The 27867-nt window shown below is 39.2% G+C and overlaps 1 protein-coding gene across 1 annotated transcript; it reads right to left on the bottom strand.

The window, feature by feature from the left end:
• Positions 1–953: 953 nt before the first annotated feature.
• THAP12 (THAP domain containing 12) lies at positions 954–27161 on the bottom strand. Its single transcript, XM_032641673.1, has 5 exons — positions 26792–27161; positions 13541–13661; positions 10035–10142; positions 5644–5680; positions 954–4135 (listed from the first exon to the last, which is right to left on the bottom strand). The coding sequence occupies exons 1-5, from the start codon at positions 26878–26880 to the stop codon at positions 2202–2204; spliced, it is 2289 nt and encodes a 762-aa protein (XP_032497564.1). The 5' UTR covers positions 26881–27161; the 3' UTR covers positions 954–2201.
• Positions 27162–27867: the final 706 nt, after the last annotated feature.

The raw sequence follows: 27867 nt of genomic DNA, 5'->3' as shown, positions 1-27867 counted from the left end.
TGAAGATGCTTCTTAACCAATTAGGGTTTTCAAGCTTTCAATAAATTCTCAAATTAACTTTGAGAACATACAGAGATTATAAAAACAAGTGGTGGGCACCTTTAAAGCTTAACCAATGCTTGCAGCATGAATGTTTTGGATAAATTAGTACAGTAGACTGAAAACAGGGCCCTATTTTATAGCTCCGCCCATCAAGACAAGGAGTCTATTATCCTTACCCCTTCTGGGCCAGCCTCCTGAATTGCTTTGACCAAAAGATGTAGTGAAAGTGACGTTCTGTGAGTTCTTGAGCCCAGGCTTTGAAGCTATTGCCTTTGCCTTCTTGGTACTCTGAGACCACCGTGCCATAAGCCCAAGATGAAAGACCACATGACAGGCCCAGCTGTCCCATCTAGGCCCCCAGCCAATCTACCAGCTGAATGCAGAGTCCAGATGAGACCAGCAAAAGAACCACTCAACTAAACCACAAAACTGTAAACTTTTTTTCTAAGCCACTAGGTTTTGAGGCACCAATTAAGTAGTAATAGATAATTGATAATAAATTACCTAACCCTCATAGCACAAGCTTAAGTGTGGTTTTATAGTTGAGGAAATATACCCAGATTATATAACCTGCCAAGGTCACACCACTATTAAGTGTCCTAAGAACTGTATGTAGCTATTAAAAGGCCAGCTCTGTGTCTCTTTTTCTGTCATCCTGCCATCATGAACCCCTCAGTTCTTTCTGTCAAGGACAGAGGCACCTCTCAGAGCTCTGGATATAAGATAAACTCTGTTATCTTTTTTACAGCCTGCATGGGAAATGTGTCCTGATTTGACACATCTGCCAGGTTTGTCCACAACAGGGAAATGCACTGCTATCAGTAAGACCCAGCACTCCGCAAATATACCCCCATCCTGTTTTCTGAAACTCAAATAACACTAACTTATCCCAACATAAAATAATGCAATGACATCTTTGCAATATTCATTCATTTACATTTTAGCCAGCAACAATTATGCAAACACTAACAATTTATATCAGGGGTCATACAGCATATAATACTTAAAACGTTAGATAAATCTTACATTTAATAATTTCACAATTAAAATGGCTTTTTTTATTCCCCCAAGTAGTAAACCATACACCAAAAAGAAAAAAAAAAAAAGACCTGATCTTCAATTGTGAAGGTGAGAAATATTTTTGAAAAGAGAATTTACCACAAGAATCTGTTTTGTCCCCATCAAAAACAATGTACCTGAACTTTAAACAAAATTCACATTTTATTTAGGTTGAAATAAACTATACAAAATTGATTTTCTTCACCAAAAATAACAGCAATATTTTCTATATTATTCCTAGATAAACCACAAAACACTTATTTTTGTAGGTTTTCTAGGTTTTGTTTGTAAATCAAGATGAGGCAGTAGATATAGTCATGGAAAAAGACAGAAGAAAACAGACAAATCAGTTGTCAGTATCCATGGTCTCTGATCCTGTCTTGACCATGAAACAGAAGTGTTCAACATATACCTGTCAAAAAGCTTATGAAGATGTAGGCTCAATAAAGGAATGTAAACAGCAACAATCAGATGTGGAACAACAATGGCAGGCTCTTCCATTCAAACTTTAACTATAACTTGTTCCTTCAACTTCATTTGATAAAGGCAAAATCTACACTGAAATCCCTGTTTGGTGAGCTCACACGTTTCTCTTACAGTCTGATCATTTGAACGGTCGCTTACAGATTTTTAACAGCATACTTAAAGTTCCTACTATTCAAAGGTCAGTCATGAGCTTCACTGTAATGTTTTATAAAATGTATTCCTTCCTCCCATACCTCCTCAAAATTTATTTCTTCAAAGAAATGATAACTAAGTACCTGACAACTGGATCCACAGTGACAAATGTTATATCTAAAATGACTTAACTAATACAATTTCAAAGTGCCATTAGCAGAGATCACACAGAGTGTAACATGGTACTTTCAATGCTATCTTCTGGAAGAACAGTTAGGTCTCCAAAGCGTGGGCCTTCAAATGGGCCATTTAAACAGGCAGATTATCAATGACTAATGTACTCAATGGGAGGCCTACAGGTCAAGATATTCAGTGATTAAGTGGCCTACGTACACCTTACAACTTTTCTGTAAGATATTTTCAAATTTCTTACAGATTTTTTCAAATATCAAATATAAGAGAAAGCCTATGTTAAAAGTCTCTTAGGTATTTTCAATGGTTTCTGAATTATCTGTAGGAAGCTCTGACTTACTTGTATAGAGTTTGATATATGTATCCACCATTAAATCCAAATCGTGTTTTATATCAAAATTTATGTTAAGCAAAGCCAAGTTACTTGACCTTTGGTCTGTCAAAGTGTTCCTCAGGTATGCTTTGAGACGCTTTCGCCCATTTTCATAGCGTTCATTCTCAACCTTCATCACAGGAAGAATACACAGGACCTTCAGCAATGCATAAACATTAGGAAAAAACTTGATGTCTGGCAGATGAAGGGCTTCATAAATAGTGGATGGGAGCTCTATATCTTTCCCTCTGTGTTTCCACTTGATTCTCCAACAATGTAGCTCAGCAGAGAGTGTGTCAGGATTAGGTAAATCACTTCTGTACATGTCAGCGTGATGCTCCTCTGATGTATTGAATTTGAGCTGTCCCATGACAGAGGGTACCAGAGATAAGCATTTAAGAGCTTTGAGGTGTTGTTCTGAGAAGATATCTTTCAGTTCCTGAATAATGTGTTCCACTGTTGGAACACTCAGAGTTTCTTTATAGTAACTCTCAGAGGTTAGCTGAGATTCCAGGTTACTGTGCTGAGCTCTGCGAAATTTCCCTGGGAGTTTCATCTGAATATCAAGTTTGCCTGCCAAATTTGTGGCTTCCTCAAACCAAAATTCATGATAAACTTCGATATTTTCCATCACTTCATTTAGTGAATGCAGCACTGCAGTCAAACTACTGGCTGCAAAGAAGACATCAGAAGTTTGCCCCTGAAGATTTTTCCCAAAGGCTCTTGTAAAAGATAGAACATTTTTAAGAACAACAATGGTAACGATGAAATCAAAATCTGTTACTGCACTACAGAGTACAAATGCTCGGCCAGCTATACAGTTATTCCATCTAACATTTGTGTCACTATTTATACCATCTAAACATAAAACAAGTGCTTGTAGGAGGTCCACTAAGATTTCAAAAGCATCATGCCTGCCTGTCCACTGAGAATGGCAAATTTCCTTCAGTTCTTTGCCCCTTTCTTCATTGTTCTGAAATAGGACAGAAATTACATTGTCAAGTTCTAAAAGCAGTTGTGGTGATCGATGGAAAAAAGAACAAACTTCCTCAATTGTTCCTAACGCGACAGATACTCCCATAACAGGCACTGATTTTGCCAACCACATATTTAAGGCACAGGAAGAGCAGAGTGTGTAGATAGCTTGGGGATATTTCTCTAAAAGTCTAGAAGCAACAACTTTCATTTTGGAAGAAAATCCACTGGACACAATGTAAGCCTGGCCACGACAGTACTCCATGTTTAATCCCCACTTCTCAGTTATCGTAGTGTGAAATTTCACAGCCAAAATTTCTGCATCAGCTTCATAAGGCAGGAAGCCCACAAATTCCTCTCTCAGGTTGTGAGCTTCGTCAACAAACCTCACCAACACAGGCAGGTGCTCTTCCCCTGCTATGTCCACCACATCGTCAGTGACGATGGAAAAGAAGTGAGAGTCTCTCACTTCCCTGAGGGTTTCTTCCCGAATGCAGCTCTCACAGATCTCTAGCATCTGTTTCTGCTGTGTTTTTGAACAGAACAATGTGTTAACTGCTGTTGTCTCAAAGCGCTTTCTCAGAACCTCTTCACCAGAATTGATTCGGCACTCCAGCAGTGCTTGAAAGTTATCAGGAGTAAAGAGACCTTCTGGGATTTCATCAGCTTCATGTCCATCCAGAGGTATGTTCTGTTTTCCCATAAGAATCAAAATTTCAAATAAAGATTTTAAGTATTCTTTGTTTTCCTTCTCTTCAAGGGTTAAAGGTAAAATGTCTTCATCCTGCTCTTCACCCCCTTCTTCTGCACTGGGGTTCTGAGCATTGCTGTTGTTTATTTCCTTATGTTTTGGTTCCTGTTCAGAAGTTTCATCAACTGGAAAACAAAGAATTAATTTTATAAACAGGCTCATAAGGAATCATACAAACAAAAAAATTACATTTTTGATTGGTTAAATATTTAAAACCCACAAATGCATTCATTCAACACTCATTGGGTATCTACTGGACCACAGACTAGGATACACAGGTTAAGATACACTCTAGTGGAGGAGACAAACACTGTGAACGGATATATTTTAACCCTGTATGTCAATGCTATCATGAGAGGAACAATTTCTTATAAACTTAATAAGGCACATCATATATACAGAGTAATAAAAGATAGCCCACGTCCTCCCAAAAAGGAAGGGGAAGAGAACTAATATGTACTGAGGCACTGCATTGGCATTTTATACGTGGCACACTGCTCCCTGTACAGGCACGTGGTATCAACCCCATTTGACAAATGAGGACAATAAATAATTGTCCAAGGTCACAGATGGAGGTGAAATTCAAATCCAAGCTTCTCTAGCTCCAAGGTACATGCTGACATTGTTTCTATCAAACCATTAATCTACGCTTTTATATGGGAGATGAGATAATACAATATAAAGCATGTTCATGCAATTTTTAGGGCTATATTAGAATATTAGAAATCTTAGCCTAATCTCTTCATATTTGGAAGGGAAAACTGCGGCCCTGAGGTTAATAAGGGTCCTGACCATAGTCATACACACAACCCTGAAAGTCCTGGCCCCTGTAGTCCCTTTAGGTTTATTTTTTAACCATCATGGGTTATTAGACGCTCCAACAACAAAAGGTGTGTGGTTTCCCAAATCTGGCATCCTGTTTCAAGGCACTGCACAGACTATCTTTCCCTCCTTTCTTTGCCTGAGTCCATGTCTCATCACCTATAAAGGGGGAAAATAACAGTACTTTCCTCAGGGCTACTATGAGAATTACATGAATTAATATAAGTAAAGCACTTATAATAATGACGTGGCACACAGTAAGCACTCAATAAAAAAAGTTATGTTAATAATAATAGTAGGAGGAGGAGGAGATAGGAAAGGAAGAGTAATAGTAATAACTGACAAGAACAGAAAAACCTTCCAGTCCTCATTCTTTAGTGACACAGCTCAGGTATCAGTACCTGGAGAACAGCTATTGTGACTCCTACTCTCTGTAAGCCCAAGTGTCTCAACAGCATTTATTCCTTAAATATTTACCAAGAACTTAGTATGCACCACACACTGGGTGGACAGAGATTCTGCTCCTTTCTTTCCCTACACTAGGACACTCTGCCTGTGTGCCTGCCATCCTTACCACACTGGGAGCACCTAGTGGAGAGAGAGAAGGCCAAGTGCATGCCATAGTGGCACTCAATAAAGACAAACTAAGACTTTATCTCACAGACAATTCAGACCACAGGACAATGCCTATCACACTCTTACATCATTCTCACAGTAGGTTTTTGGACATAAAACATATTTATTTGTCCTTACCAGGTCAAGGCCTTTTAAAAAGGCATTCAGAAGTTGAGTCATTAACACTATCACTTACTTTTTTTCTGTTTCAGTGTCCTGATTTCATCTTCACTCTAAATGACAAGAAAAAAATATCTTTGAGAAAACTGAACTCTAGTATTATCATCACAGACTCACAGGTAAAAAGCATATTATGAGTCAAATTTAATTCTTTTTTTTTTTTTTTTTTTTGGCATGCGGGATCTTAGTTCCCTAACCAGGGATCAAATCAAACCCGTGCCCCCTGCAGTGGAAGCGTGGGGTCTTAACCACTGGACCAACAGGGAAGTCCCAAATTTAGCTCTTTTAAGAGCATGAATTCTTCATAAAGAACACATTCTTCAAACAGACAGATGACAGGAAAACTGAAACAATAATTTGTTAACGACTCCAAGTTTATAATAAAATACTAGAGGGTAAAGAATACATCATTTAACTTACTTTTATACCTATATCATCATAATTTGGGGTTACAAGTGTGTATTGGCTAATATTGATAAAAGGCATGAAAGTATATGATGGCATTTGAGGTCAAATCCAAGGGGCCATAAACCATGCCCCCCGCCCAATCTAATCCCAGGGATTGCCATGTAAAAGGGAGTTGCTGGATCCCAGAACCTAATACAAAAGCTATGAGAAACCTCTGGGAAGCAGAAAGTGACAGTGCCAATATGGAAGAAAAATGGATACATATAGCATAGAGAGCCAAGTGGCATATACAGGGTTAGACTGAGGAAGAACTTTTCAATTATGTCCTTTTCTCTCCCTCTAACCCACTAGAATTCTTAGATCATAACCCATCCCATTACTATTGTGGGGCATGAAAGCAGCAGTACCAGTGACAGCTGGAGACATCAAGGTACCTGCTGGGTAGCACAGGACATGATATTGATAACAAGAATGTCAGCAGGTTAGCCAATCTGGAACATTCCCTCCTTATCCTATGGGCTGTGGAGTTACAAGGATGGCATATCTGTTAGAGTGTGCCTGCTGTAAGATATCTGAGGTTCCTTGAGGGGCAGAGCAGGGAAATGGCAGCTACAGGATGGGAAGTGGTTGAGCTCTTCACCCCTGGTTCATATGACTAAGAAAAAAGCTGAGGTGGAAGACTGTTGTGTAGTGTCAGCATTCAACTATAAGAAATCCCAGAAAAAAACAAATAAATAGAGGAGAAGAAATGCATGAAGAAATAAAAACTGAAGATTTCTCAGAACTTTAAGATGTACATCTGGGTAAGAAAAAAACCTCCCATCTAGATACAGTTTAGTGAAAATTGAAATATCAAATATAAAGAAAAATGCTGAAGGCTGTGAAGAAGAAAAACGCAATCACCTAAAAAGGAACAAGAGTCAGGCTGGCATCAGACTTCAATACCAATAATGGATGCAAAAAAACTAGAGAGAATATCACATAGACTATACATACCCTCTATGCATCAGTTAACAACATTTGGGGGAAAAAAGTTTTAAAAAATAAACCCATGTCTAGAAACTAAGAACAAAAATAATCTTATACTAAAGAAATAGGGGAAATTACAAAACACAGATGAACAATAAAAGCACTACATGTCTAAAATTGTAGGATATAGCTAAAATATATTTAGACATTTATAGCTTTGAATACACATAAATGAGTTAAACATTCAAGAAGTTAAAAAAGAGCCAAAAAGTAAATCCTTCAAATCAAGAAGAAACCAATAAAACAGCTCATAAGTAAGGCAATCAGTGATAAAACTCACTACTGTTTCTTCGAAAAGACTACTAAAGTAATTTTAGGAGCAGAGAAAGGCAAGCGTCCTAAAATCCTAGATGAAGTTCATAAACTTTTGGAAACATATAGAACACAAGAAGAAAGAGAAACTACTAATAAACAAACAGAAATGGTAATCAAAATATTCCCTCATCCACCCAAAGCTCTCTGATGGTTCTACCAAGTTCAACCTAACTTTCAAGAGCAGACAATAGCTACCTTATACAAGTTTTTCTGGAAAAATTAGGAGAGGAAAAAAAGAAAAGCTATCTAAATTATTTTATGAGGCTAACAGAACCTTGATATCATAACTGGATAAAAGGAATACATGAAAAGAAATTATAGGCCAACACTTATAAATGCAAAACCGAAGATAAAATACTGACCAACTGAATCAAACAGTGTATGAAAATGAAGGGAGATATACTGCAATCAATTAGCGTTCATCATAGGAATGCAAAGATGGTTCAACAACAGAAAATCCATCAATGTTATTCACAGCATTAAAGAACAAAAAAAAATGAGAACTCAACAGATGCAATGAAAGTATTGATAAGTTCAACAAGTTATGATAAAAACTGTGAATGTGAGGACTAGAAGGAAATGAAGGGAATTTCTTTAACTTGATAAAAATTATCTAACAATACCAACAAAACTATCATACTTAATGGAATAAGGCAAGTGTACCAGCAGTGACATTACTGGGACTACTCAATACAGTACTAGAGATGATCTTGACTAAACAATAAGACAGGCTACAGAAAAAATTAAAATTGGAAGAACTGAAAGAAGAGGCAAATTTGTCCTTATTTGTAGATGATACAATCAACTACATAGAAAACTCAGTAGACTATTAGAATTAATAAAAAGGGATCTTCAAAATTGGTGGAAACAATCTCTCAACCAGAAATACATTCTCTATATCAACAAAAACCATAAGGTATTTAGGAAGTAATTAATCTAAGGTAATTGGGAGATTAGGATTGACATATATACACTACTATGTATAAAACAGATAACTAATAAGAACCTGCTGTATAAAAATTAAATTAAATTAAAAAAATTAATCTAAGGAAGGATGTACACGTTCTCTTCTAAAGAACTGCAACAGGGCTTCCCTGGTGGCACAGTGGTTGAGGGTCCACCTGCCGATGCAGGGGACACGGGTTCATGCCCCGGTCTGGGAGGATCCCACATGCCGCAGAGCGGCTAGGCCCGTGAGCCATGGCTGCTGAGCCTGCACACCCAGAGCCTGTGCTCCGCAACAGGAGAGGCCACAACAGTGAGAGGCCCAAGTGCCGCCAAAAAAAAAAAAAAAAAAAAAAAGAACTGCAACAAAAACCCTGAATTTTTTTCAAATTTTTTACTTTTTGAACTCCTGAAAGTGTTTTAAGTCTTTTCAAAGAACCAGTAGTTTTGTCAATGATTGCTACTACTTGATAGCTATTCTATTGGGGTTTTTTTTTCAGTTTATGTATAAGACTAATTAACATTGGAAAAATATTAATTCAAAGTACTTATAATGAAAATCTCAACAGAATTTCTAGAACATGACAAAAGGATTCTCAAATTCACATGGACAAATAAAGGTCTACAAATAGCTAAGCCAATTTTGAAAAGAAGAATTAAGAAATCATCCTTTTTGAAAATAAGATATAATATAAAGCGATGGTAATTTTAAAAAGTGTGGTATAGCTGTAAACAAACAAATCTTCCAATGGAACATAACAGAGTTCCCAGAAACAGCCTTGCATGTATGTAAACTTGGTATACGACAGAGGTGGCACCTTACACCAGACGGATTAACAGACCATGTTGGGAAAACTTGATTTCTATTAAGAGAAAAATAAAATTAGGTCTCTACTGGACACCACACATACAAATTAAAATGGATCACAGATCTAAATATGAAAGGTAAACAGAGAAGAAAATGAGGAAAATTGGACAGTTATCTTAAAAAAGCACATAGTCGGTGAACTGAAATGACATATTAAGTGCACTAGCATGGATACAAAAGGGAGGGGAGGAAAGGAAATGGTAATAATGGAAGAAGGAAAGAAAATAAACAAACAAGGGGCTTCCTGGTGGCAATGATGACAAAAAGCAATGGTCTGAGGAGTCTGAGTAATTTAATTCTGTTCATTTGAGGTCAACAAAAAACAGACAGGTTTCAAGGATATCAAAGGTTTGTAAAAAGATGCCACAAAGATGCCACATACAGAGATTTAAAAGCTTTTTGTAAACCCTGTCAGTCAGTACTTAATAGTGATAGAATCTTTATTTCTAGTAAAACTACCCATGTCTTAACTTTCACTTATCCCTTTGTGCTTAATTCTGGAAATATACCTCAGCCCCATTTTCTTTACTACAAAAGAAAAGGTGGGTTTTTTTTTCTTCTTCCCTGGAAGAGAATGAGTTAGGAGCCTGTAATTAACAGCATACTTTGGCTCAAGTCAACGAGTATCAATTGGCTACATTTGAAGAAGATTTTCCAACGTAAATACTAAAACAAACTAATCACCTTATGTCCACACTACTTCAACAATAACCATAGCATTAATTTCCCATAATGCTACCTCTGGAGTAGATAGTAACTTGGTTCCATTTTTACATGAATGCATCTATATTTGATTTCATAATATTATAGAGGATAGGAAATCTGGAAGCACACTGACATACCAATTCTTTTATTCGTTTTCTGTGTCTACTGTGTGGATTATTCAAATGGCTGGTAAGATCAAATATTGTTGGTATTGCATTATCTCGAAGAACTGTCCTATAAGGGCTCTGAAAAAGAAAAATGTGTTAATTCAGAGACGGTCCTTAAGAATGTATCACACATAAATAAAATTCTAGTGTTAATGATTTCCCCAGTACTCCTTCAACTCTAATTCTAAAGTGTAGAGACTTGTAGAATGGATGATGTCAGTCCAGATCCACTTATTATTTCTAACTCTTTTTGCATTTGCCCTTCTGGCAATCTTACCACTATAAATGAAGGAACTGAATTGATGGTAGGCATAAAAAATAAAATGTATTTGCACTTTACATATATTTTTCTGATTCAATCTCCCAGCTACTTTTCTGTTCTTCTATGAGCCCACAAAACACAGCAGGCACAAAAGTTTCTCAAATAATCTATCCGCCTGTATGTTTTATAATAATTCTTCCCTCCTTTACCTGCTGTTCACTACACCTTTGCTACTATTACTGAGAAGCATCAAGGTACCATGAAATAATATTGGACTAGGACACAGGAGACTTAGGGGCTAGTCCAAATTCTACCAGTGACTCACCCTCAGACCCTGACTAAATCCTTTCCCTTTCTGGACTCAGTTTCCTCTTCTGAATAAAACTCAGGTACTGAATTGGATCAGTATTTCCCAAAATGAAGTTATTCACATACTAATGATCATAATGTTTGCCATTTCAGTTACACAACCATCTATACTTTTTCATAATCCACTCACTTTTTTAGTTAACATTATCTTAAGCAATAAAAACTATACAATAATGATTTGATGAGCTAGTTATACTTTTAACACATATTACAAAACTTCTAAAACAAAAATTAGTTCATGTGCCACCTGAAATCACTCATATACCACAAGTGATATACATAATCACACTTCTGCAAACACTGAACTAGGTATTTCTAAATTCCCTTCTAATTCTAATGTTCTTATCATTGAAGGATGACCATTCTCTATCTTAATTCCTCTTAACCTAATCCAACCTGGCTAGAAGCTGGATGCATACTTAGATGGTGACAGTCTTCCACAGCCAGACCAGAGGAGGTCAGGTAGGGACAAGAAGTTTATTAAGAGGTAGAGTAACAGATAAATAGCTGCTACTACATTTCCGTAGCTAGTCCAAAGAAACAGTGCCTTTAATTTCTTCCCAAATTTGCACTGAAATTTATTCCCAAATTTGCACTGATGAAAACAAAATACACTTCAGTTTAAAAAGCTTTTGTAGGAGCAGTGATTGTCTCAAAGATGACTAATAAAGTGTATTCAAAGTATATGCCAAACAAAAATAACAATTCCTATGTTTTTGCACCCAAGGAAAGGTTAGGAAAATATGATGGAAAAATATATAATTAAAGAGAACACACTATCTTAGGTTTCATCTGAAGAGTTGTTAAACACATTTGGGAAGAATTTCTATTTACAGTCAATATTTTCTAGTTCAATCCTAAGCCTCATAGAAAACACAAAGAAGAAAATCTATTCCTTAAGGATGTTCAGCTTCTAGTGTTGGGCCAAATATCCTGAGTCTACTATGGAGTTTGAATCAGGGATTGATTTTGGACACAATCAGTGAAGGGAACAAAAACTATACCATACCCCAAGTGTCTCATCTTTCCTACTTAGCAAACATCTCAAAAAGCAAAGATATCCACATACACAGTAAATTCTTGATATTTTACCAATTAAATAAAGAGAGGAGGGATAAAACATTGTAAAGACTTTAAAAATTCAAATAAAATTAATTTGCTACCAAGGAAAGATATTATAGACCAGAAAACAATATATGAATAAAAAACATGCAATTTTTTACATCTATTTATAAGTACACATGCCAATAAGGGTTATATTCAATTCGTGTGCATGATAATTTTTATTCAGTATCAAGATTTAATCTTTAACTGCTGATTTAAAGTTTGAGCACAAAGTAATGATCTTACTCTAGCATCAAAGATAATATCTGGCTCTCGTTGAACTAGCCACAAATGTTTACTGAGGAGATCTTAAATGCCAAACTAATGAAGTCAAAACTCTTAAAACATCTGGGTATAAGTATTAGATAATCCAGATTTAACAGCAATATCTTCTACATGTGTAGAAAGAAAATGTCTCACATTTGCACTAATTGATCCAAGATTAAAGAATTATGTGGAAATTTAAAAAGCAAAAGTAGTTCTGCTCTATCCTCTAACTATAAACAAGAATATGAGTGAACTATATTTTATATTTCTCACATTAGTCTTATTGGAATTAACTAATTAAGAGACCATATTTATTAATAAAATAAAAATGTAAAAATGCATACGGCTTGTGTATTTAATTTGGGATATTTTTACTTAATGTCAAGAACATAAAGTTTGCCTTTTAAACATATGAAATCTCTTATTTTGATCATTATTACCCTCTTAACAAAGCAAGGCAAAAATATCCCTCAAATATTTGTGATTAAACTGTTGAACCGGAATTGGCTCACCTCCCAATGACTTCACAAGTATCTGCTTCAATTAATTTTGAGAAATAAAATAACCCAATCATTCTTTAGTTTTCTGATGCCTCTGCAAAATGTATCTGAAAAAAATATCAAAATAAATTGCTGCATAACAATATATAGTGTACCTTCAAATCAAGTTTATGTCTATCCCAATAACTGAGATGATACATGTTTTAATACCTAAACAAGAATATATTATTTGTTTAACAAAACTGTCTTCCTAACTAGTTAAGTGTTTCAAGTCTGCTTCATTTCAATCAAATCTGTCCTATTTGTGCCTTTTATGAATCATAGCAATAACAAAATCACAGAGGGTTAAAAGTCTTAGACCTCAAGAATTATCTGATCTAATTTCTTCATTAGAAATTGGGGCTCAGAGAGGGGAAGTGACTTGGCCAAAATCACAGTTAACGGTAGCAAGGCTGAGAGAGTCAGGTTTTGATATGAAATTGCAAATTACTGACGGAAACGTTTTTTCACATTAATTGCATGATTTGCTTCCTGTTGTGTCCAGCAAATAAAAATTAAGGGCTGGTTCTAACAGTACATACAAAACTTTGAAAACAAAGAGCTCTATTCCTTGATGAAGATTTCACTCATAAAAAAGCTCTAGAGAAGCTGATCCAAATAAAAATGCCAACTTTACTTTAAATATACACATTTATACTCATCTAAAATTTTCTGAAGGCTACAAAAGAAGTTTAAAAGTGGCTACCTCTGGTGAGTAGGAATGGGGCATCAGAAACAGAAGGGTTTAGAAAATAAAAACAGGTTTTTAAGAACAAAATAGATACTATTAAGCTCCAAATTTGTCTTCATCTTAAAAAAAAAAGTGGCAGGCTGTAAGGATACTCTCCAACATTAATATATAAAGATTTACATTCCAACCAAATAGTAAGTGAGAGAATACGAAACAAAAAAAAACAAGCCCTCTAGTTACTTACAGTTCTACAGATCATAGAAGTCTCAAAGTGTTTGGCACACAATCGATAATGTTTATTTAGTTGATCGGGTGTTTTATCTTCTAAGTCTGCTCTCCTACAGTTCTCCACCCACTTCTGGCATCTATAAAAGTAAAACCAAAATACAATAATGGAATATGAGCTCAACACGTAAATTTCAGCATTCAGTTTTAAGGTAAATATCTATTATGGACAATGGATTCCTGCTCCCCTATAACCAAAGAACATAACATAATTTGGAGAAGCTGATTAATAACAAAATGAGAGCTGGAAGAAATCTTAGAAATCATTTAGTACGTTCAATTAAAGACAAGGTTAAGAAGTAACTCACTCAGAGTCATGTACAAAATCAGCAGCAAAACTAGAACTTAAACCTGAATCTTTCAACTCCCAGGACATCCTAGCATCAGAGAGGACTCAATCATCAGCAATACCAGCAAAACACTGCACAACCATGAGGCCAATGGCTTAACATTCCCCTCAGGATTTCAACTTAAACAAGCACATGAAAAGACATGGTCATTGTAGAAAATTAGTAAGTAGATGTTCTATAAATAACTAGTTGATTATGGAAGCATGATGGCTGTATTCATCTGCTTTATTATAAACATGATTATCTACAATGATGTACAAACTAGATTGCAAGCTCCATGAATGCATGGATTGTGTCTACACAATCTAGTACACAGACAATGTTAAAGATAGTGAATGAGACAAAGTCCACGTCCTCTTGATGCTTAAATATCTGCAAAAAAACATCATCATCATCTTCTCCTTCTTCATCATCATGCTTCTTCTTCTCCTTCTTCATCATCATCATCATCATCACAATGCTTATTAAGCACTTATTAAGAGCCAGACACTATTCTAAATTATTTCCAAAGGGGATAGAAATGTTCTATGTACCTAAAAAGGCAAAAATAAGCCCTACTGGTAGAAATTTCAGGAAAACAAAATTGAATATAAGTTGATTTAAAAAAAGAAACAAAAACAAAGGGAGTACTATTATTATTATCCCCCTTGTGCAGATGAAGAAACGAAGGCACAGAAACGTTAAGTAATTTGTTAAAGGTTACAACTAGATCTTTCCTTCATTCTTCAAGCTTCTAAGAATAAAAGTCCACCATGAATATATAGTGTCACAAACTTGAAAACATATTTATTTTATAATTACATCATAGTATATTTTATTATGTCTTAACATTAGGAATTTATCCCTAAACACACACAATACTCTAACACTTAATTTGCTCCACTCTCAATATGTAAAACCATGGTGAAATGTCGATTACCTAACCTAAAATAAAACCACACCTAAATTGTTTAGCATCTCATTTGACAAAGAAGTAATACTATACACAGTAATGATGACTAAGATGTCCATATTTTAATCATAGTTTTACACAGCTGTACAATATGATTATAAATATTTCATGTTTCAACATCTAAGTTATTTGGTATAAAAACTCTTACCATAAAATAATTTGCCATATTGCTAGAGTTAAGTTTGTTTTTTAATACTTAAATCTCTGAAGACCTTCCACACAGAACACTACTGTCTGTATTATTTCTGAACTAAGTTGAAGTAGCTTTCTGGTAAAAAGAACACTCAGATTCAATCAAGAAAGGTTGAGCATCACTTTGTTATAAAGCAGAAACTAACACACCATTGTAAAGCAATTATACTCCAATAAAGATATTTTAAAAAAAGAGAGAAAGGTTGAGCAGAGAGGCCAATTAACTATACCTACATGTTCCATATCGAATACCTAGAAATAAACCTAGTGAAAGATGTGTAAGACCTCTAACAGAAAAAAAATTTTTAAATAGCTTAAATAAATGGAGGGATATACAAGTTCATGGATTGGTACACTGAATCCTAAAGATACTGGACTTCCCTGGTGGCGCAGTGGTTAAGAATCCACCTGCCAATGCAGGGGACATGGGTTCGATCCCTGGTCCAGGAAGATCCCACATGCCGCGGAGCAACTAAGCCCGTGCACCACAACTACTGAGCCTGCGCTCTAGAGCCCACGTGCTGCAACTACTGAGCCCTCGTGCTGCAACTACTGAAGCCCGCAGGCCTAGAGCCCATGCTTCACAAGAGAAGCCACCAATGAGAAGCCCGCGCACCACAACGGAGAGTAGCCCCCACTTGATGCAACTACAGAAAGCCCGCGTGCAGCAATGAAGACCCAAAGCAGCCAAGAAAAAAAAAGATATCAATTCTCCTCCAAACGATTTACTGATTTAATACAATCACAACAAGTTCTTTTGCGCATGTCTCTGTGTGTGTGTGTGCGTGTGTGTGAGAGTCAGAGAGAGAGAGACAGAGATACAGAGAGAAATGACAAAGATCATTCTAAAACTTTACACAGAAATTCAAAGGACCAAGCATAGTCAAGACAACCTTGCAGAAAAAAAGTTGAAAGACACATACTACCAGACAGTAAGACTTATTATAAAGGTTATTAGGACAGTGTGGTTGGTACTGGCACAAGGATAAAACAATGGAACAAAATCGAGAGCTGTGGATGCTTAAGACAAAGGTAACACTGCACAGCAGTGAAGTCAAATTTTTTCAATAGTGCTGAATGGGATATCCATATGAAAAACAATGAATCTTGACCTGTATTGTTACACCATATACAAAAAAATAAATTCCAAGTGAACTGTAGATCTAAATATAAAAGGTAAAACAAAGTTTCTAAAAGATAACACAGTAGACCATCTTCATCACCTTGGCACAAAGATCTCTTAAAAAGGCAACAGAAAACATAAAGTCTAGAGGAAAAGATGAATACATTAGGCTACTTTAGAGTTAATAACTTTTCTTCATTAAAAGAAGTCACTTAAGAGTGAAACGGCAACCCACAAAATGGAAGAAGGTATCTGCAATACACAGACCCAACAACGAATTCATATCCAAAATATATATGAAGAACTCCTACAAATAAATCAGACAACCCAATATAAAAATGGGCAAGAGACTTGAACAGGCAATTAACAATAAAAAGCTGGTCAATACACATAAAAAAAATGCTCAGTAAAAAAAAATAATAATAATAGGACTTCCCTGGTGGAGCGGTGGTTAAGAATCCGCTTGCCAATGCAGGAGACACGGGTTCAAGCCCTGGTCAGGGAAGATCCCACATGCTGCGAAGCAACTAAGCCCACGCGCCACAACTACTGAGCCTGCGCTCTAGATTGTGCGAGCCACAACTACTGAACCCACGTGCCGCAACTACTGAAGCCCACGTGCCTAGAGCCCATGCTCCGCAACAAGAGAAGCCACCGCAATGAGAAGCCCCTGCTCACCGCAACTAAAGAAAGTCCTCATGCAGCAACGAAGACCCAACACAGCCAAAAATAAACTATAAATACATAAATTTTAAAAAAATAATAAACAATTTTTTCAAAAGCTCAATCTCATTAGTCATGAGGAAAATACTAATTAAAACTGTAAATATTACTACATACTCATATGAATGACTATGATATAAAAGAAATAATACCAAATGTTGATGAGAAGGTGAAACAACTTGGCCCATCAAGGGTGGAAAGGATAAACTGTGGTATACTATTATATATAGACTACCATGGCAATGGGAATGCATGAACTAGCTAGATCTCACAAACATAATGTTGAGCACAATAAGCCAGGAGTACATACTATGTGATTCCTTTCATATTAAGTTCAAGAGTAGGCAAAACTCATCTATGGTGATTGTACAGAAAGAGTTAACACAGCAGGCCTGAGACTGCTATCCTCAGAAAGGCTTGTTTTTAAGGCTGGTCTTTTGGCTGATGTCTGGGAACTTGGCTAGTAAACAGTTTCCTACACTGACATAAAACTTCTAACTGATAAGGTGACTTATGGCGCCTAGACTGTGCAAACAGTATGACCTTTAATGAGCACCTACCTTCCTTCTGGGAGTCTGGAATTTTAGCATATGCTAAGCAGAGTGTGTCTAAATGACCAGACCTCAATAAAAACTTTGGGCACTGGGTCTCTAACGGGCTTCTCTGGGCAGAAACATGGCACACATGTTGCATTTTCATTGGTGGGGAAAGTGGGATCTGAGTGACCTCTCATGGGAGGGAGAGAGCATAAGGAAGCCTACACATGGATCCTTCCATACTCTACCTGTGTCTTTTTCCTCTCATGATCCAGATGTGTGTTCTTATTACATTGCTGTAATAAATCTTAGCTGTGAGTACAATTAAACACTGAGTTCCATGAGTCCTTGTAAATCTCTGGATATGGGGGTGGCTTGGAGACCCCCAAAACGGTAATGATAGTGAGAACAGTGGATACATTTGGGGAGAGGTAATGACTAGGAGTGGGCACAAAGGAGGCTTCTGAGGTGCTTGTAATGTTCTATATCTCGAATGTGACCTGGGTATATTCATTTTGTAAAAATTCATCAAGTTCTAGACTACCATTTTTGCACTTTTTCCTATGTATGTCATATACCAATAAAACAGCTCCCCATCACTCTTCCCCTTCTCCTCAATAACCAACTAATCTAATGTGTGTGAAGTCAAACAGTGTCTACTAAGGGGGAGAGTAGGATAATGACTGAAAGGGCCACAGGGGAGAGGAAGTTTGGGATGTTAGTAACATTCCATTTTTTAAAAAAGTTTCATGGACGTGTTACTCTGAAAATCTAACAAGCCATACACTTATGATTTGTGATCTTCTGTATATATATGTTTTACATCAATAAGTTATAAAAATTACATATAACCACAAGCCTTTTTTACATGCATACATGTATCTGTTTTTTTTTTAGTAGTAGTTATGAGACTTGTGGCTAGATCTTGGGGGTTTTTTTCATACATGTATTTGTGTATGTGTTAAGATGTATATACGCACTTAGTTATCTCTCAATTATTTTTTTTAACCAATGTCTTCCCTGTCCTAGTTCTCCCTGTCGCTGTTCTGTGCCCTGTACTCCAGATTCTGTAGACTTTTTTTTTCCCTTGGCAGAGTGTAATGACTCCCCAAATCCATCTACTTCCAAACTAGTCTTCCCTTTCTCTCACCCCTTCTCCAAGTGTAAAATGCTTTTAAAAAGCCAATTTGAGAATATCTTTCCCTGCTTAAGATCCTTTAGTGACTTCCCGTTACCCTTAGGATAAAGAACCTCACGTCTCATAAGATTCTGTACAATCTAGATCTTGTCGACCGTTCCCTCTTCATATCGCACCCACCCTTGCACTCTGCCCCCTCACATGCCTTACTTCAGTTTCATGAATGCACTGTGATCCCTTTTATCCTAGAGCTGTTCCCCATGCTGTTTATTCAACCTCGAATCCTCTTCATTGCTTTTCACTTCCTTTCCAAAGCCTTTGCAAACATCAGCCGTCAGATCTTAGCTCAAACGTCACTTATTGAGGAAAACTTTTCAGATTTGAAGAGTATGTATCCCCCCACACACACCCAGATAGGTAAAACTCCTCTACCTCTCTGTACAGTAGTCTCCCCCTTATCCGTGGGGATATATTCCAAGACCCTCAGGGGACGCCTGAAACCACGTATAGTACCGAACCCTATATATACTATGTTTTTCCAATACTAACGGGTGGGTAGTGTATACAGTGTGGATGTGCTGGACGAAGGGATGATTCACATTCTGGGCAGGACAGAGTGGGATGGTGCAAGATTTCGTCATGGCTACCCAGGACAGCTAAAAGTTATGAATTTCATCCTGCCAAATCCAATGGTCACTTTCTATCCTCAACTTTCACTCTTAGTACTATTCAACCATCATTGACCACTCCTTTTTAAGTTTTAAGTTTTGTTTGTAACATTTTCCTTCAATGGTCTTCAACTTATGCAGAATTTCCAAATCATATTCCAAGGAACACTAGTCAAAGAACTGTTCCAATAAAAAAAAAAAAAAAAGGTTTCACGGTCAAATAAGTTTGGATAATATTACATACTTTATCCTACATTTGGGGTTTTAGATATTCCTGTAGGACCTTGAATAAGTTAGCTAACCTCTCTGTGTCTGCTTTGCTCATCTGAAAGTGTTCCCATTGAATTTAAGGTTCTTGCCTCCTCGCAAAAGAATGTGAAGATGATGTGATAGGTAAGAAGTAGATTTACTGGACTTCCATGGTGGTGCAGTGGTTAAGAACCCACCTGCCAATGCAGGGGACACGGGTTCGAGCCCTGGTCCAGGAAGATCCCACAAGCTGCGGAGCAACTAAGCCCGTGCGCCACAATTACTGAGCCTGTGCTTTACAGCCCTGTAAGCCACAACTACTGAAGCCTGTGTGCCTAGAGCCTGTGCTCCACAACAAGAGAAGCCACTGCAATGAGAAGCCCACGCACCACAACAAAGAGTAGTCCCTGCTCGCTGCAACTAGAGAAAAACCCATGTGCAACAACAAAAGACCCAATGCAGCCAAAAATAAATATAACTAAATACATTTTTAAAAAGAAGCGGATTTATTTAGAGAGAAACACACTCTACAGTGTGGGCCATCTCAGAAGGCGAGAGGCCTTGGGAAACACACTCCACAGACAGAGTGTGGGCCATCTCAGAAGGCAATAGAACCTCAAAATATGGCATCGTTAGTTTTTATGGGCTGGGTAATTTCACAGGCTAATAAGTGGGAGGATTATTCCAACTATTTGGGCGGGGGGCAGGAAGGGGGCTGGGATTTCCAGAAATTAGGCCACCTCCCACTTTTGGGCCTTTTATGGTTGGCCTCCGAACTGTCATGGCACTGGTGGGTGTGTCATTTATTACAATTACAATATATTGTAATATATTACAATGAGCATATAATGAGGCTCAAGGTCTACTGGAAGTTGAATCTTCCGCCATCTTGGATCTAGTTGGTTCTAACCAGTTTTTGTCATGTCCTATGGCTATGTCATTCTTTTAAAGGTTGTGCCCTGCCCCCTCACCTCCTGTTTCAAACTATCTCAAAATTTATTGCAAGGGTTAATTGAAATAGTGTACATAAAACACATAGAATAGTACCTGGCACACAGAATAAAGTATTCTCTAAGTATGATTGTTATTATTACAACTCACAGCATTGTCTGGAGGATTAAATGAGAGCATATGAAAGTACTTTAAGACTGTACCTTACAGAAGTGATTCTCAAACTTCGTAATCTCAGGACCCCTTTACCTCTTAAATTATTAACTATCTAAAGAACTTTTGTTTATGTGCATTTTACCTAACAATGTTCATAATTATAGAAACTAAAACTTAGAATTTTAAAAAATATTTATTAATTCATTAAAAATAGCAATCCCATTACATGTTAACATAGATAACATTTTAATAAAATAACTATTTTTCCAAAACAAAAAACGTTTAGTGAAAAGAATGGCACTGTTCACCATCTTTGCAAATCTCTTTAATGTCTAACTTAACAGAAGATACCTAGATTCTCACATCTGCTTTTGTATTTAATCTGTTGCCAAATGTTATTCTGGTTGACTTCAACCAAAGACAATGACTCCTCAATGACATGTAGTTTAAAAGGTTATTACAATATTCCTCTGTTTCCCATATAGTTGTGGATGTTCTTTGATAGGACACTGGAAGTCCACAAGTGGTGGTTTCTTAAAGATTAGCTGCAATGTGGAATCTGAAACCAGACCAATGAGCCTTTTCACACTGTTTCATTAAAATCCATTAGTCTAACTTGCACTTTGAATAGAACTTTTATCCATGCATGTCTTTGTAAAATCATGAATTTATCAGTTTGAGTTAGGTAGACCATCGGAATGGTAACACATTTCACTATACAATATATTAAAAGTCACATTTATCAATATCACCACTGATCGCATCAGAAAAGTCTAAATATTAGAGAGCTGTCAAGCTCAAAGTGATGAATATAAATTTTCCAAAATTCTAATTTTTCCTTGAATGCTTGGCTGTCAGTTGCTTTCCTTGAAGTGGCAGGCTTATTTTTGTTCATTTCCAAGAAAATATCTACCAAACACCTGCATCTGAATAATCACAGTTAGAAAATTTTATAGAACACAAAATATAATTTATCTGAGCAGTGACTTCACAATGTTACGTAGCCCCTAAAAAACTCCACTGTACACTCCTGAGAGGATGAGCTTGAAAAAAGCAAATAATATCAGTGCTATTATGAAGTAGTTTTTACCTTGTAGACTCCTTGAAAGGGTCTTGGAGACCCTCACAAGTGCCTGGGAAACCACCGTTTTACATTTTACATCTTAGAGCACATCAACTCTCAATTAACTTTGATTAAATTACCAAAGAAACCTGGAAGACCTCACTAGCTCAGGGATGAGTCAGTACTAGCTGCCTGAGGAGGAAGGAAAGCCCTTCAACTGCCCAACTCTCTAATAATAAGAGCAATTCATTAGCTCTACCTTTACCTGGTCTGGGATGAGTTCCACTGTAACCTGCCCCCAGGTTCCTGCCAATCTTGGGCATTAGTCAAGCCATCCTGGGGCAATCATGATTTAGGCTTTTTTTTTTTTTAAACTTTAACTTTAGGTAATCTATCTCCCTGCCACTGCCCTAAGGTGAGTTGATTCTGTTATTTTATATTTTTTAAAAAGTACATTAATGCCACTTTTTCTAAACCAATATGAGATATTAGAGTATGAAATTCCACATAGTGCCGTTTATTGATTACACTCTTGAATTTTTTTTTTTTTTTTTTTTTTTGCGGTACACGGGCCTCTCACTGCTGTGACCTCTCCCGTTGTGGAGCACAGGCTCCGGATGCGCAGGCTCAGCGGCCATGGCTCACGGGCCCAGCCCCTCCGCAGCATGTGGGAATCCTCTCGGACCGGGGCACGAACCCGTGTCCCCTGCATCGGCAGGCGGACTCCCAACCACTGCGCCACCACGGAAGCCCTACACTCTTGAATTTTAAGTTACCTCTAAATAGCTGTTTCTAAAAGTGTGCAAGGCATTTATAAATATGAATGGGAAATGTACTATTTAATAGCATTAAATATACTTATCTTTTTTGTTAGTTAACAATGTGAGTTAACTTTTGAATAATAGGTAGGGTGGCAATGTCACCTTTTATCAACCCTCCCTACAACGCATTTACAGAAAAAAAAAACTAGTTATAATCACTAACCCTAAGAATACTGTTATTAATTCAATAAACAACTCTGGAAACTACTGTACTCCTTTATTATAATTAACTCTGGGCACAGTGGAAAAAAAATGTCAAATTCAGTAGAATTTGAAATCCTATAGTACTGACCTTTGGTTCAGAAAAAAGTTAAGACCTTTAATACATTGTTAAGTAAAATAAGCCAGACACAAAAGGACTATTATTGTATGATTCCACTCATAGTATGAGTAGAAAGTACCTAAAACAGACAAATTCATGGAGACTGAAAAGTTGACTGGGATATGAGGAGTTATTGCTTAATGGTTAGAGTTTTTGCTCAGGGTAATGAAAAAGCTGTGGAAATAGAGTGGTGATGATTGCAGAACACAGTGAATGTAACTAATGCCACTGAATTATACACTCAAAAATAGTTTTTAAAAAATGGTTAAAATGGCAAATTTTATGTTATACTACTGCCATTTTTTTTTTTTTTTTTTTTTGCAGTACGCGGGCCTCTCACTGTTGTGGCCTCTCCCGCCGCAGGGCACAGGCTCCGGACGTGCAGGCTCAGCGGCCATGACCCACGGGCCCAGCCGCTCCGCGGCATGTGGGATCTTCCCAGACTGGGGCACGAACCCGTGTCCCCTGCGTCGGCAAGCGGACTCTCAACCACTGCGCCACCAGGGAAGCCCACTACTGCCATTTTATATAAGGGACTTGAGCATCCATGGATTTTGGTATCCGCGGTGGTGGGGGGGGGGGTCCTGAAATTAGTCCCCTGCAGATACCAAGGGACAACAGTATATTTTTATCAAAAAATTTAAAAATTAATAATGTAACATACCAAAAGCCACTGAATTGCACACTTTAAATGAGTGAATTGTACGGTATGTGAATATCCCAATAAAGATTTTTTTTTTAATAAATTTACTTATTTTATTTATTTATTTTAGGCTGCATTGGGCCTTCATTGCTGGGCGCGGGCTTTCTCTAGTTGCAGAGAGTGGGGGCTACTCTTCATTGCGGTGCACGGGCTTCTCATTGTGGTGGCTTCTCTTGCTGCGGAGCACAGGCTCTAGGCGTGGGCTTCAGTAGTTGTGGCTCACGGGATCTACAGCACAGGCTCAATAGTTGTGGCGCACCAGATTAGTTGCTCCGCAGCATGTGGGATCTTCCCTGACCAGGGCTCGAACCCGTGTCCCCTGCACTGGCAGGCGTATTCTTAACCACTGTGCCACCAGGGAAGCCCAATAAAGATGTTTTCTTAAAAAAATTAAGAAAAGTTCATAATTTGGTCTTGAAATACTCAAGGGGCTCTTACATAAAAAGGGCACCGGGGACCTCCTTGGCGGTCCAGTGGTTAAAACTCCACACTTCCACTCTAGGGGGCACGGGTTTGATCCCTAGTTGGGGAACTAAGATCCCGCATGCTGCACGGCAAGGCCAAAAATAAATAAAATTTAAAAATAAAACAGGGAACAGCTTTGTTCATTGTCACCCTAAGAACAAAACTAGGACCTCCCAAGCATAAATTATAGGGAGGCACATTTCCACTCAATAAATGGAAGAAACAATAGCCAATGCTGTCCAGAATCCTCAAGTATCCCCTCACAAAGCAGAGAAACTGGCACTGGGGGTGTTTTAGCAAAGGCTCACCTGTCAGAAATGCGCAGGATCCCTAAAGGGTCCATAAAAAATTTGATATGAAATTGTGTCGATGTCTTTTCTCAACGGTCCTTACATTAGATTCCCAAAGGGGACAGAGACCCAAAAAAGGTTTAAAAGCCACTATTCTTGAGGGAATTCTGACACTTCAAAGGATACTGCACTAGATCTAAAAACTCCTTCCAAATCTGAGACTGTAAGCCCCTAAAGGACATACTCCCTGACTAAGAAGTATAATGAAAAGAGTATCCACTACCTATGAACATGAACAACCTGTGGTCCAGAATTGACTAGTGGTGTCCTCATTACACAAGTGAAATATACCCCCAATTTGTCTCAAAGGAAGATAATGCTGAATGGAGTGAAGCTCAGTCAGATTAAGATGCTCCTCTTCTCTGCTCCCACAGAACCCAACAGCTTTTCCTCACTCTCTTGAGCTAGTTCCTCCTCGTCTCCCGGAATTTTAAACACTAGGAACACCCCAGGGCTCAATCCTCATACCTACTCTGCTTTATTTACCTGGTTCCACGGTTTTAAATACCCTCTATAAATTGAGAACACCCATATTTACAATCTCCAGTCTGGAAGTCTCTAAATTCCTGACTTGTATATCTTTTTATGGTTTTAGCTCTTAAATATTTAGATCATTGATCTAAATATGGACCATTTTGAGTTCATTGATGTATATAGTATGAAGACATCTATTCTTGAATATCTATCAGGCCTCTCAAACTTCACATGTCCTAAACCAAACTTTTAATATTCCTCCACCAAACCCGCTCCTCCCTGTCTTCCATAGCTCAATAAAGGCTCAGATTAAAAATCTTAGAGTCATTCTTGACTTCAGTTTTTCTCTTACAACCTACATCTACACCATTAACAAATCGTGTTGGTTTCACCTTCCAAAATATATCTCAAATGCAACTACTTACCACCTCCTCCTCTATTAACCTGGATTATCGCAATTGCCTTTAACTGGCCTTTCTGTTCCCACCTCTGCCTCCCTACAATGTATTTAACAAGTACCCAGTGATCCTGTTTAAAGCATACGTCTCTCCCCTCTAAACCCTTCCACGACTTCCTATTTCACTCAGTATAAATGCCATAGTGCTTTCCACCGCCTACAATGGCCTACACAATTTGCCCCTACCACATACACACACACATTTTTCTGGTCTCATCTTCTCCCCTCCCTCCTTCCTTAAACCAGCTTTAGCAGTCCAACCAGACTTCTGGTTGACCTCTAACAAGCATGCCCTGCCTATGCATTTACTGTTTCCAGAGACTGAAATGCTCTTCCCCTAGATACCTCCATGGCTGACCCCCTAACCTACTTCTGGTCTTTGCTCAAATACACCCTCTTAGTGAAGCCTTCTCTGATAATCCTATTTAAAATAGCAATCGTGCCTCCCCTGCTATTCCTATTCCCCTACCCTATCCCCCAACAAACACTTGCTTTTTCTCCATAGTATTTATCACCGTCTGACACAAGGTATATTTACTTATTTCACCCCAATAGAACGTAAACTCCATGACAGCAGGGACTTCGATTTATTTATCTGTACCCTCCCAGTGCTCAGAATAATGCCTAGTACCTAGTAGGCCTTCGATAGATATTTGTAGAACTAATAAACAGCATGCTATATTATAATCGCTTGCTTACATATCTGCCTCCTTAATGGACTGTAAGCTTTCTGCAGGCAGCACCGCTACCTCGTTCACTGTGAATTTCCAGTAACCCTAATGTTAGTGCCCTAGCACACAGTAGGTGTTGATCTGAAATGAATGAATCAACAAGGGATGCCAAGGAAAAAATCCTCAGCCTTTCAAACACAGTCCCTACTCTACCACTCTAAATACAAGTCAGAGCGTGTGGGTTACCTCAGAGAAGAGGTTTCAATACCAACTCCCATGCCCTCTCGCGTACCCCGCCCCCGCCCCACCCCCCGTTATCCCCACATTAACCAAGTGAGATAATGAGTAACGGTCAGAGCCAGAATATGAACCATGAACAAGTCCGAAGGAGGCAGTAGTTGTGACCTGACTTGAGATCAAAGGTGGCCGGACTCCAAAAAGAAACACTGTCCCGGGGGTAGAAGGGTCCCGGTGACCACAACCATAGAATCCAAGTCCCTCTTTTGACAGCTGGGGAAACTAAAGCCCAGAGAGGACAGAGACTTGTCCGAGGTCACACGAGCTCATCAGGGCGAGAACCCACCTTACTCCGCCCTCGCCGCCCCAGTTGCCTCTAATTTCGGGTGGAGCCCTACGCGCCGAGCCCCCGCGGGCGCACGTGCTCCAAGGCCCTAGAGCGCCACCCCGCCCACGGCTAGAGGCCCGCTCCCCACCTCGGAGCCGGACTGGGGTCGACAACTGTGCCCCCCCAGCCCCTCTTAGCCCCGGAGCCTGCCCGGGGTCGGCGGTTGGCAGCGCGCATCGCGGAGGAGGGCCCGGGCTGCCAGCTCCGCGCCCACCGCTCACCTGGCTGGATCCCGCGGGAACCTGAAAAAGGCCAGGTCCGACTGCGTGCTCTTCCGCGTGCAGTTGGGGGCCGCGCAGAAGTTCGGCATCGTTGTCTGCCCGCCGGCCGGCCCAGCCCTCCCCTCCCCGCCTCCTCAGGGCAGCCCGCCCGCCCGTTGGGGCCGGGGAGGGGAGCCAGGCCGGCCGGCCGGCTCGTTAGGGCCGGCGCGCCGGGGGGAGGGGCGGGCGGGAGAGAAGCCGCGAGGGGCAGGAGGGGCGCCGCGGTCCGAGGCCGGGCTGGGGATGTGGCTCGACAGTGCTGTGAGCGGCCGGGAGGATTTACCGCCGCCGCCGCCGCTGGTGCACCTCCCGCCCGCCCGGGACGCTGCCGCCTCCTTCCCACAATGCACCCTGGCGCCCGTGGGTGCCCTCTCTTCCCTCAGCCTTCCTCCCCCGCCCCCGCCTTTCCGCCGACTTCTCCGCAGGCGGGCACGCGCAAGGAAGCGCGCCTGCTCGGGTGTGGCGAGGCGGAGGCGGAGGCGGGGCCTGGCCCAGGCTGCCGCAGTGCGCCTGCGCACGGCCTACCTCGAGAGTGGAGGGAATGGCGCGTGCGGGCGTGTCTCCCGGCCTCTAGAGCCTCGGATTCCGGGGCAGCTCCGGTAGGTTTCGCGTGCGCGGGTTTCTGCAGGTCTGGGGCGAGCTTGCACGTTACATCACCGGTGCATCGCTTCTTGCTTGCTTAAATTAACACCACATAGGCTTTTATTGCGGAAATCGCCATAGACTCTTAAGGGCCGCGGAGAGGGACGGCCTCAGTAACTGGTTTTCACACCCCCAGCAGATCTCCGTGCCGCGGAGTTGGACGCAGACGTGGGTTCTAGGAGCTTTCATTTTCCCCAGCTTTGCAGCTACTCTTTGGCCCCGTTAGCTTCTAGATTGGAAGCCGAGGGGCTGAAACTCAGAAAAGCAATTACTCTTCCCTGATGAGGCTTCAGAGGAGCAAGAATAGCGACATGATTCCACCTGCAGCCCTATAGAGATTGGTCCCTCTGTCTTCCCCTCACACTCGTGGCATTTTAACGTTCCTGTGTTATTTG

The sequence above is a fragment of the Phocoena sinus genome, chromosome 8, assembly GCF_008692025.1.
Source record: "Phocoena sinus isolate mPhoSin1 chromosome 8, mPhoSin1.pri, whole genome shotgun sequence".
In the NCBI taxonomy this organism is placed as follows: domain Eukaryota; kingdom Metazoa; phylum Chordata; class Mammalia; order Artiodactyla; family Phocoenidae; genus Phocoena; species Phocoena sinus.
Note: the sequence above shows the minus strand (reverse complement) of the source record. Positions and strands in the feature narration are given on the sequence as shown.

What these genes read in the sequence shown, in the direction of transcription:
- THAP12 (XM_032641673.1), bottom strand. Translation starts at nt 26,880, where the DNA reads ATGCCGAACTTCTGCGCGGCCCCCAACTGCACGCGGAAGAGCACGCAG. An exon ending in TTCCCGCGGGATCCAGCCAG is followed by an intron (nt 13,662 to 26,791) that starts GTGAGCGGTGGG and finishes TTACTTTTATAG; the next exon opens with ATGCCAGAAGTGGGTGGAGA. An exon ending in GAAAACGAATAAAAGAATTG is followed by an intron (nt 5,681 to 10,034) that starts GTATGTCAGTGT and finishes CTTGTCATTTAG; the next exon opens with AGTGAAGATGAAATCAGGAC.